This window comes from Tripterygium wilfordii, chromosome 15 (genome assembly GCF_013401445.1).
Source record: "Tripterygium wilfordii isolate XIE 37 chromosome 15, ASM1340144v1, whole genome shotgun sequence".
Classification (NCBI taxonomy): Eukaryota; Viridiplantae; Streptophyta; class Magnoliopsida; order Celastrales; family Celastraceae; genus Tripterygium; species Tripterygium wilfordii.
In genome coordinates this window covers 5,826,663-5,837,355 of record NC_052246.1, presented here as the reverse complement: position 1 = coordinate 5,837,355, position 10,693 = coordinate 5,826,663, and the positions used below count along the sequence as shown (strand labels likewise).

At 37.3% G+C, this 10,693-nt stretch overlaps 2 protein-coding genes across 2 annotated transcripts; one reads left to right on the top strand and one right to left on the bottom strand.

Moving 5' to 3' along the window:
- Positions 1-381: 381 nt before the first annotated feature.
- On the bottom strand, positions 382-5,319 carry LOC119979795 (citrate-binding protein-like). The gene is made up of 3 exons (XM_038822427.1): positions 5,124-5,319; positions 907-1,136; positions 382-789 (listed from the first exon to the last, which is right to left on the bottom strand). The coding sequence occupies exons 1-3, from the start codon at positions 5,317-5,319 to the stop codon at positions 382-384; spliced, it is 834 nt and encodes a 277-aa protein (XP_038678355.1).
- Positions 5,320-6,088: 769 nt separating this feature from the next.
- Positions 6,089-10,207, top strand: LOC119980073. The gene is made up of 4 exons (XM_038822729.1): positions 6,089-6,455; positions 8,201-8,595; positions 9,228-9,421; positions 9,540-10,207. Exons 1-4 carry the CDS (start codon positions 6,160-6,162, stop codon positions 9,936-9,938), a joined length of 1,284 nt encoding a protein of 427 aa, XP_038678657.1. The 5' UTR covers positions 6,089-6,159; the 3' UTR covers positions 9,939-10,207.
- The last annotated feature ends 486 nt before the right edge of the window (positions 10,208-10,693 follow it).

Sequence of the window (10,693 nt, the reverse complement as noted above, 5' to 3'; positions counted from 1 at the left end):
GCCACTTAGAATAGTTATTAATTATTGATTTACTTCACAACCGTGATAACTTTACCTAACTCTTTAAGTAAATTCAAGGGGTTTGCTAAATTGACAAGTCTTGATGAAAACCTTTATATAATGTAGGTTAAAATTTTGAAGTCACACTTGTGTTCATATTCACTTGGGTCATTCTCCTTCCCTACTTTACATGGGAGTTTACTTGAAGTTAGGAATGAAAGTGGGTCAGGTTGTCCACGAAGGGCTCGCAGATGGCCAGTTAGAAACCCGGCCCGAGCTCGGCTCAAAAGACAAAAGAACTGAGCTCGAGCCTATTTTGGGGGCGTTTGTTTAAATGGGTTGAATTATTATACAATCTGGTTTCCGGGTTAGTGGGTTATATTATTTTCTCAAATTTTTTTTTTTGTATATTTTGATGTCTTTCCACCTTGACTCCATGTAGTGACTCTTTCTAGACGAAGCATAAACTCCGAATTTGAAGTAGTAATGAGCTTTCCCTGCAACCTTGGTCGAAAATGTATGAACACCGTCGATGAAAACAACGATTCTCCCTTCACTAACGTCATGGATCACGTTTAATCTAAACCACCTATCATAAACATTTGAAGCCACAAGGTCCTTGTCATAGAACCTCAGGTTCCCACTGTCAATCACCAACATCATTGTCGTCGCGCCGCGGTGTTCCTTCTTTGGTGCACCAAAAATCTGGAAAATTGTGGCACCAGATGTTCCTTGCAGCACAAAAACATTGCCTTCGAATTGCCTGATTCCAGACGAATAGTCAAGACCCTGCCATAAGAGATTCAAATCAACATAAACTAGGAAACTAAATGGTAATAATACATTCTAACAGCTAGTAGTAGTAAAGTAAATGAAAATCAACTGAGAGAGCCTGGTAAGAGTTACTCTGATTTTAATTTCTGTGCGTGGTTGGGTATGGCTGTTAAGGGCGTGCGGCTTGTCACTAGCATAGACCCATAAACGCCTTACGCCATCGTTGAAACTGAATTGATATCGTTCATCGACTGGAATATTATACGGCCTCTGTATTTCGAAGTTGGCTTTCGTTAGTCCTATGGAGGTGAAACCATCGGTAGGATCGGCATGATATGAAATAAACTGTGAAGCTAGCAGGCCTGTAAATAGAAAGAAATGACAATAAGAAGAACTCTTCATGTTTCTCATTTTCAGAGAAATGGTGAACCTGAAAGCAAGAATTAACATAGAGGGTTTTGAAGAAAGAAGAATTTTTGATTTAATTGTTGAATTAGATGATTTAAACATGCGTGTATTAATAATATGTTTTGAGCGGCAAAGCATAGTGCGAGGACATACAAAATAATTCATTGTGTTTATCTACGATGAGGGAACTTAATTATTGTGTTAAATATGTTTGTTAATTTGTTAAATCTCATTTATGTATTTAACATAATTTTTAATGGGTTTTAATTATGCTTGATGCTTTGTGCCCCATCTTTGTTTTCTAAGCCAAGCTGCCTTGCTGTTTAGAAAAGCAAGAATCTTTCGTTACCTGCTCTAGACTTTCCGGACACCCCATAGCTTCGATCTCTCTCCTTTAATTTTGTGATAGTTGTGTGATTAGGTGTATGAGAATCGCATGTCGCTTGATTATGTTCTTGGATTGTCTAGTTTAGGTATTCAATTTAATGTGCTGGATTTGGAATTGTGAAATCCCAATGCATGACTTCCATAATTAAATGAGTTTTCCATTGCATAACTATTAATTATGTGTATTGATGATGGAGTTTTGGGTTAATTATGGAATATGCATGTGAGAGTTATGGTTTATTGGTCTTGAGTGTGAAACTAGGGTGCTAACTAAGCTGAGCCCCAAGGGGGAACATTAATCAATAAAATTAGGTGTCTACCCCTTTACGTTCATCTTAAACCAAGAAGCTCGATGGGCTCCATGTAGGAATCGAAGTCTCTACGCCCCAATTCCGTTTGCATATGTATGATTGATAGTATCGCACAATGCATTGTGTATGGTTGTGCGTGTTTGCAATGTTCCATTGAGTATGAAAACCAAGTATCCATCGGGATGGATTAGGGACTAGGTTTTCAACTAATTTTTTTCAATCCAAATCTTGTTTACTTTGGTCGCAATCTCTTTTAAATGATACCGAGTCATTCAGTCGATTTCATTTTTTTGCTTTTATTTTCCATTCGTAGCGTTTTAGGGCTTGCTTGAATTGATGTTTTGGAGAGTTAAGTGAGGAGCGTTAAGGAGGGAGGGGTAATTTCACCTTACTTGAATTGTAAGAGGGAGAGTTAAGTGGGGACGTGGGGTGGAGGGGGGAAGTTCCCCCTCACTTAACTCTCCAACTCAATATTTTGTCACCCCTCAATTTGGGGGATTTGTGAGGTGAAAGAAAATTTTGTTTAGTATTTCCTAAATCATCCCATTAACTCACATTTCTTACCTCTCATTAACTCACATTTCAATCCAAACAAGCCCTTAGTCTAGAGATAGTTGTTTGCATTCATATACCTTCAAATTTGCATATAGCTTCCTTGTGGATTCGATCTCAGTCTCACCGAATTATTACTTATCGATATTCTGCACTTGAGATAAATATACACACTTTTGTGTCGATGACTAACACACAACTAATATATTTCTAAAGTTACAGCTGAATTCATTTATTGTAATTGTAATGATTCAATAATTTTATTAATTAACGACAATCATTTGATAATAATAAACTCTCACTTTATCTTTTTCTCTCCATTTCTCACTTCCTCAAGATCACCTTATGAGATTCTTCCTCCTCCTCACACTCAAATACGATCGCCTCCTTCTCACTATTTCTTCTTCCTAGTTAAACTTGATGCTTTGCCTATTTTTTATTTATGGAGTTTGGTAATTGTGCAAATATATAAGCTAGCCATGCCAATAGTATGTTATTGACACAAAGCAAGCTAGCAGTGGCGTATTTGGAGTGGACACCCAAGATGGGTCAACCCACTTCAAGTAGAGGAACCCAGTAAGAGTTGTAACTTACCAATGGAATTACAACCCCAATAAGACAATTTGTGGTCTCACAAACAACAAGAAAATAAAGAAGAATACACTCTCTGTGGATTTTGGTCTCTTCTTCTCAAGAGTTACATTCAACTTCGTGGAAATCAACAAGATATGCTTTTATAATATGCTTTAGACCAATACTATGATCTTAGCCATAAAAATTTATTTTTCATGATAATGTGCATGTGTTGTCATCCTTCACATACAAAATCTTGTTTGAATAAGAAATTAATAAGAAAGATCCCCAAGTCATTCTATGGCTCGTATGATTTCGGAAAAAATGAAGATGAAGAATGGGATGAGTAATGTCATCAACCTGGTTACCAAAAGTTTATATTTGTTTTATTATAGTAACTCAATTAGATTGCTCTAATTTTGGATAGTCAACTTCGTTTATGTGACACAATGTTAGGTGTAAAATACATCTATTTTTCTAGGCTTAAAGTTATTATTTTTCTATGGTGTTTAGTGCAAAATAGTAGCCATATTGGTATTTTTATGAACAAGTACTGTTGGAGAGTAAAGCTGGCATTAAACATAATTTATAACCTGTTTTGCAACCTATTACGGTCACAGAACGTGGGAATCAGTCTTCATGTTTAAGTTGCTGACGTGGTAAAGACAGTTGGGTCTGTTTAGGACTATATAAGCAGTATTATGCTGAGACAAAGAGGACTTTTTATTGCACGGTTAAAGACCTAATATTGGAGAGAGTGTGACGGCAAGAAGGAGAAAAGAAGAAACATCAATCTTGGCAGCCCAATCCTTCGGCAAATTTAATTCTTCCATTGATCTGAACATTTTTAATGAGTATTTATATGGTTTTTATTATGGTTATGTGTAGCTAAACTATTTCTAGCTAGGGTTTGGTAATTCTTCTACCATAAGCCTTGTGCACAGATTTGATTGACAATTAGACTAAGCTTAATTCTTTGTTCTCCGGATTAATTGTTTATTTCCTATTGTTGTGCATGCCTGATCAACATCATAATTCTAGGAATTGTTTGTTAAACATATTCGGCTGATCATGACCCAGTGTTTAACGAAGTAACAAGAACTTACGTAAGATCCAAGTTTTGGGAACATATGACATAATTGATTGGGTAATAGACCATTATCCTAAATTGTGCAATTGTCGATTTCCTAGTGCTTATGCTTGTCTTAGGAAACTCTTAGGATAGACCAACCAAGACTCCTTTGATAATAAAAGATCTTGCAACTGGATCAAAGTCAGGATCGTTGTTTAGGGAAATCTAATTAACTGCAGCTAGACCAAGGCCTTTCAATTGACATTGTTAAACTCTTAAATTGTGTGATTGCGTATTAATTTGTGTGCATAGGTGGAGGTAGTTGGCCAGCCAAACCCAAGCTAGTTCTCATCCGTTGATTTTTCATCAACTTTTACTTTGCTAGTTAATATTAATAGTATCTGAAAGTTATTTTACACTATTGTTAGTAATTAGTTGGTAATTAATACAGTCCTCGTGGATTCGACCCCATTCACTATTTTACTGTCTTTCGGCACGTACACTTACGAGTGGGATAAACCCGTCGATATTGAGTCGTAAGTATTTTTTGCGATAAAAAGTATCGATCACATAAAAAGTGAAGAACTAGCTCGTCTGCACTGAAACTTGATGACATGTAAAATATAAAAAAGAAAATGGCAGATGAAAAATTGTCTTTCTTCTTCTTACTCCTGGATCTTACACTTCCCATACGAAAAACCTTGGGCAAAGACGGCTTGTGATCTTACTCTTCCTAAAATCTCACTAAGGATTACATGATATTCTCAAAATATCAGATGACATTATCAGATCCGGGATGATTGTGAAAAGGGGCTCGTGACGTCAGAGAAGATTGGGTGGTGGTTGTCGAACTGGTTGGGGTTTGGAGACGGCAAACAAAGAGATAGACATAGTTTTTCTTTCATGGTTTATACCCCTTTGCTCGTGCGCGCTCTCTCTCTCTCACACATATTCAAAAGCTTTGAAGATCTGGAAAACTTTGACCTAGTACAATTGTTGCTAATAAATAGAGAAATGTGACATCTGGAGCTTCTCCTTCCAAGCACTTCTCTGTAAATTCACAAATTCAAGATTAACCCCATTTTTCCTCCCCTCCCAAGAGCACTGTGGTGGCTCTACATCTTTTCCCCGTCGTTCACCATTCTCGGCCATCAACCACCCAACACATGTTCTCAACACGACCAGCAACAAAACTTGACCACCCTCGATTGTGAAGACCAGTGAATTGGCCGAAATACTCATTGGAAGTTCACGGGTATACAAGGGAAAAACCGATCGATCTGGTCATTGGAGAAGTTGTCGTCAGTCGAAACTACCATAGGCGTGAAACCTGGAACTCGCTGCATATTACCATCAGTTTTTCGACAGAAAAGACCACCAAAAAAGGGAGTCCGATGTTGACCCGGCTAGAAACCTGACTTTTGTATGACACATCAGCTATTTGACTGTACAAATATGATTAAATTTGTCCGAATTACTCAATTGGAACAAATATAAATTTTTGGTAACTAGGTTGAAACATTTGAAATAAGAATAATTAAAATGAAAAATTCAAAATCTCTCTGTGATTGAAAATTGTATTAAACCTATATGCGTCATTACACCAAAGAATAAGTTACACATATGAGTTATAAACCAAAATGAAATTAATTTACGATCTTGTTAAACCCTACATTCGCACTTGACATATTCTAGCATTAACATGTGGTCACGCTCCTCAGCTCCTGTATATAAGAGTATTTAAAACGCAGTAACATAGTGATGATACAGTAACCTAAGGTTAATAGACAAAAAATGAAAAGGTTATATCAAGTAATTTGCGTCTTTAATATGCACATTCTTGTAATTTAACGTGTCACGGTAATAGCCTGTTTGTGTACACGTGTCATCAATAAGGTACGAGTCATGCTCGCTCGGCATTGGCCCCCCAAAATAAAGTTACGGTAACTCCTTACTAGTGGATGATTAAATTACAAAATAGACCCTCAACTGTTTGCTGTCCAGAACCGCTACTTCCCAGAGCGACAACCACTAGGATCCTAACTTCCAGCTCCCATTTACCTTCTTCCAAACTCTACCGCCATGCGGTGGCCGTCGGCGGTAAAATGCGGCGGCTTGGGGATAGCGGCCATGTCCTACGTCGCAATCGACTATCTACGCCACCTGTCCCCTACATGGCACGCGCGGCTCCAGCCGACTCTCTGGTCTCTGCTCGCCTTGATTGCTATCACCCGCGTAAGAAGCTACAAGCACTGGTCCTCCGAGTTTCGCGCCGCCATCCCATTTGTTGCTTCCATGCTCTTCATGCTCGCCGCTCTTCTCTTTGAAGCCCTTTCCGTCCGCTTCGTCACCGCCGTGCTCGGCCTTGATTGGCACAGGTATGCAGTTGACTTGGTTATATCTCGTGTTTATTTTAGCTTCAGATATACGCTTTTGGTGATTGTTTTGTTGTTTGGAGTAGTGAAGTTATTGATCTAGTGATGTTGACTGGTTTAGATCTGAGATAACAATAATGGAAACTGTTCGGACCAGATATGCCATATTTGGGATTTTCTTTTTTGATTTGAGAATTAATCAATTGATCTGATTTGGTCTGTAATTGACTAAGAATTCTGCCATTGGCAGCTATCCTACATTGTCCAGATCTTGTTTTGCATGTTCTATTAGCTGTGTTCAAACCATGTGTAGTTCAAGCGAAGTCTTTGAAGAAACTATACTGATACTGACTTGAGGGTACGTCTGTGCTACATAGCTAAAACCTTATAGAACCATGTGTACCAAGGTAGATTTTAAGTAGTATTTGTGTTCTGACACGCACAAAAAAAAAGACACTCATAGAAACGACATTTAATTTTTGGGATATGTAATAGGCTTTTTTTTTTCTTTCTATTATTGCTATATTATGGACAAGTTAATCTACATACGTTATCTATTATGCTAGAAATGCCCTGGTTACCAAAATTTGAGCAATGGACTTTATTTATCTTTTTTTAAATACAAAAAGAAAAGATATTAGTAATAAGGTGCAACAAGGTGGTGGCGTGGTGCAAATGGCGCAATTGCAAGATAGATAACCTAATTTTATCAAAGAAATTCCTATGAGAAACATTACTGCAGAGTTTTCCAGTGCTAAGCCAGTTATCCATAAAGTAATCAAAAGAAATTTCTTTGTCTTCAAGGCCTATTGCTCCTCTCCTTTTAGACTAGCCAACAGATAGCCATTAGAATAAGCTGTATAAAACTTCCATGCTACTTGAACAGCGACATCTTGTTAGCATAACCCAGTTTGTTCCCGAGAGATAGCAAACTGATTCCCAAACTTTCCTAGTTCAAGGGTAGTGCAGCAGCAAGTGAATGATAGATGATTCTTGCCTCTTGCAGAAGTAGCATTAATGCATTATTCACAAGAAGGAGACCGCTTCTTTTCAAATTATCCATCATAAGAATTATTCGCCATATTGATTCCCACATGTAAAAACTTTGTTCATCCTAGAGATATGGTTTCTAGTTTTTGGTGGTGGAGTCTTATTTCCTGAATATCTATTATGCCTTATTTTTTTTCCTTAATCATATTATGTCCTTAATTTATCGTGCAAAGGTGGTATTTTCGTATATTATACCAATTTTAACTCTATTCTAGCTTTGACTAAGCACTAAGGCATTATGTCTGCAATAGCTAAATCTTCCTAGCCTTGTAATGTCCATATTGAAGCTTACAAGTGTCTATATTTTTAAATCATGAGATCTCTCCTCTTATAAAATATTTTACTATTAAAGTTGTGCTTGGTTGTTAATCAAGGCTATAATTTTGTTTTCTTGATGTATGAAACATACCAAACTGAATCAGTTGTGGCCAGGTATTACATTTTATAAGGTGTGCCAGAAGTAGATGCAGTTATACGTTCATTGCCTAACGTTAATTGACAATCCTGAAAATGCTTAAAAGTAGCAAGCATAGACATTTACAGATTTCAGAGGGAATGTAATTATTGCTTTCTGTGATCTTGAGATTCACTTCTCTTGGAAAGTGCTTTATTTATACAACGTCGCAAACTATACTATTTTTAAAATTTTGGTTAAAATTTTAACAAGATTATTGACTGGGCTTGGTAATATTCAACAGTGATACACATCCTCTTCCAGACACTGGTCAGTGGGTGCTCCTGGCATTAAATGAGAAACTTCCAGGATCGGTGGTTCAGATATTGAGAGCCCGTATTATTGGTTTGCACCATTTCCTGATGTTGTTTATGATGCTGGCATTCTCTGTTCTCTTTGATTCTGTAGAAGCTCCCGGTCTTGGGCTAGGCGCACGGTACATGTTTACGATGGCAATTGGCCGTCTTCTTCGGGCTATAACTTTTGTATCTACAATTTTACCGTCAGCGCGGCCTTGGTGTGCTCAATCTCGGTTTAGAGTCCCTGGATACCCACATCATTGGGCTCAGAAGTATTATGTTCCATATGCTACTGATGCTAATGCGATTCGTCAGATATTATATCAAGATATAGCTTATGGTATGCCTTGAACTTGATATTCAATTTGCCTCACATTGTTGTCTTTGTGAGATTGTGTCTTGAAATTCAATCTTTTCTCAATTTAGCCTTGGAGGCTGACAAACACAATGACAATGGGTGGTTCCAAGTCTAGGGATTGTTAAAACGTAAATAAACAAATGACCTTCGCTTCGCATCTACATAAATTTGAACACTGTAACTGGGAAAACGTAGTATTCTACGATGGCTCTTTCTCTTCGTTGGTTTATCTATTTTCATGTCTCAAAAACATATCATTTAGGTACATCTGTTTTGATATAGTGTTTAGCAATGAAATTTACTTCGTTAGTTTATTTATTGAAGGCATATTAAGCTATATGTGCTTGGATCATGTCTAAAACTTATATAGGTGTCTGGCATGGTTTTAGGCAAACATTATCATAGGTCCTTTGCTACAAAATGAAGCTTGGATCGCGGCACTGATTTAATTTGTTCTTTTAGACAGCCTAATTTTTTTTATCTGAATTTAGATGAAGCTCTGAGAAAATTTTAAAAAGTCTTTATGTTTGCTAATACATGGTGAGCTATCAGTAACCATTGATATTTGTTTATCTTTTTGGAAACTTATCCCACAATTTTTCTTTTCATTTCAGCTGATACTGGTAACTACATTTCTGACTACCATCCTGACTGGGGTTACATGAACTTTCTAATTGATTTCCTTCGGCCCACTGCATCAGAAGGACCATCATGGTTCGGTCTACTGAAAAAAGCTGGAGGTGGCTGCAATGACCTATTATACAGTGGCCACATGCTTGTTGCTGTATTGACAGCCATGGCTTGGACGGTACTTTTCATACTCGCTTAAGACTGCATTTTCTCACTCTGATGTTTGTTGACCTTCCAAATGCAAGGGACAAATTTTCTACATCTTATGGACCCTCGATATTTTATAATGGTTGCAGGAAGCTTATGGAGGTTTTAGCTCAGTTCTCGTCTGGTTACTTGTAATGCACAGTGCTCAGAGAGAAATACGAGAACGACACCATTACAGTGTCGACTGCATTGTGGCCATCTACGTGGGTATATTGCTTTGGAAGATGACAGGTTTTATTTGGCCAACCAAGGATGCTTCGAGAGGCAGAAGGCTCGAGAAGCTAGAGAAGATTCAAAGCCGACTAATACAAGCTGCAAAGGACTCCGACATGGAGGAAGTGAGGGAGCTTCTGAAGGAGGTTGAGTTATGCAAGGAAGATAGTCAGAACAGAGTCCCGAGTAGGTTAATGTGGTTGTTTCCGTGTGCGACCATCTTTGCAGCATTTACTGTGGTGCTTCTGGCCTTTACATGGACGAGTGATGGCTAATTTTCTTTAGGTGATACCCTTGATTCCACGGTTTTAAAGGTTAGACAATGTAGTTCTATGTAATTCAACACTCGCTGTTTTTTGTGAGGATTAGAGAAGTTTACTGAGTAAGCGAAGATCCAACTATGAGAATTTGAGTCGCTTTGGAGTCTAGATTCCATCATGTTGTTGTTATGTGTAATCCAAAATTAATACGACATTTGTTTGATAATTTGTATGATCAACTGCAACAGTTAATTCTGTTATATGTTCTTGTTTTTCATTCTCTTCATTTAATTCTGTACCAATGAATGTAAACTCCAAATATGTCTCTTGCCAAGAATTTAATTTTTTGTTTGGGACATAACTTTTTTGACTTGGTCAATAATTTTTTTTTTTTTTTTGAAACGAGATAGATTCATACGTTAATTAAATACACATCATTTTTACCACTCCAACTAATGGTTCGGGTGTTGTCAAATGAATGAACGTACATATTGTTAGAATGAGTCTTTGGATAATGTACAATATAGCATTAGAGTTTGAGATGGTATAATTGACATATTTGCACATTAATGTTTATGTTAAGGCACTTGTAATGGTGCAAGTGTTAATGTCCCCACCCAAATTAATCATGAGTCTCACTTCTATTACATAAAAAATAAAATCAAACACGTATTCTAATACAGACACATTAACAAAACACATCTTCCAATACAGTCACATCAGCAAAACACAAATTTCTATACACTTTCTCTTCCCACATAACATGGAGG

Coding starts and splice junctions, on each gene's coding strand:
- LOC119979795 (XM_038822427.1), bottom strand. CDS start 5,319: ATGAGTATTTCGGCCAATTCACTGGTCTTCACAATCGAGGGTGGTCAA. Junction 1,137..5,123: donor ATTTGTGAATTTACAGAGAA/GTGCTTGGAAGG, acceptor TTCTATTTACAG/GCCTGCTAGCTTCACAGTTT. Junction 790..906: donor GCACAGAAATTAAAATCAGA/GTAACTCTTACC, acceptor CTCTTATGGCAG/GGTCTTGACTATTCGTCTGG.
- LOC119980073 (XM_038822729.1), top strand. CDS start 6,160: ATGCGGTGGCCGTCGGCGGTAAAATGCGGCGGCTTGGGGATAGCGGCC. Junction 8,596..9,227: donor ATATCAAGATATAGCTTATG/GTATGCCTTGAA, acceptor TTTTCATTTCAG/CTGATACTGGTAACTACATT. Junction 9,422..9,539: donor TGACAGCCATGGCTTGGACG/GTACTTTTCATA, acceptor TAATGGTTGCAG/GAAGCTTATGGAGGTTTTAG.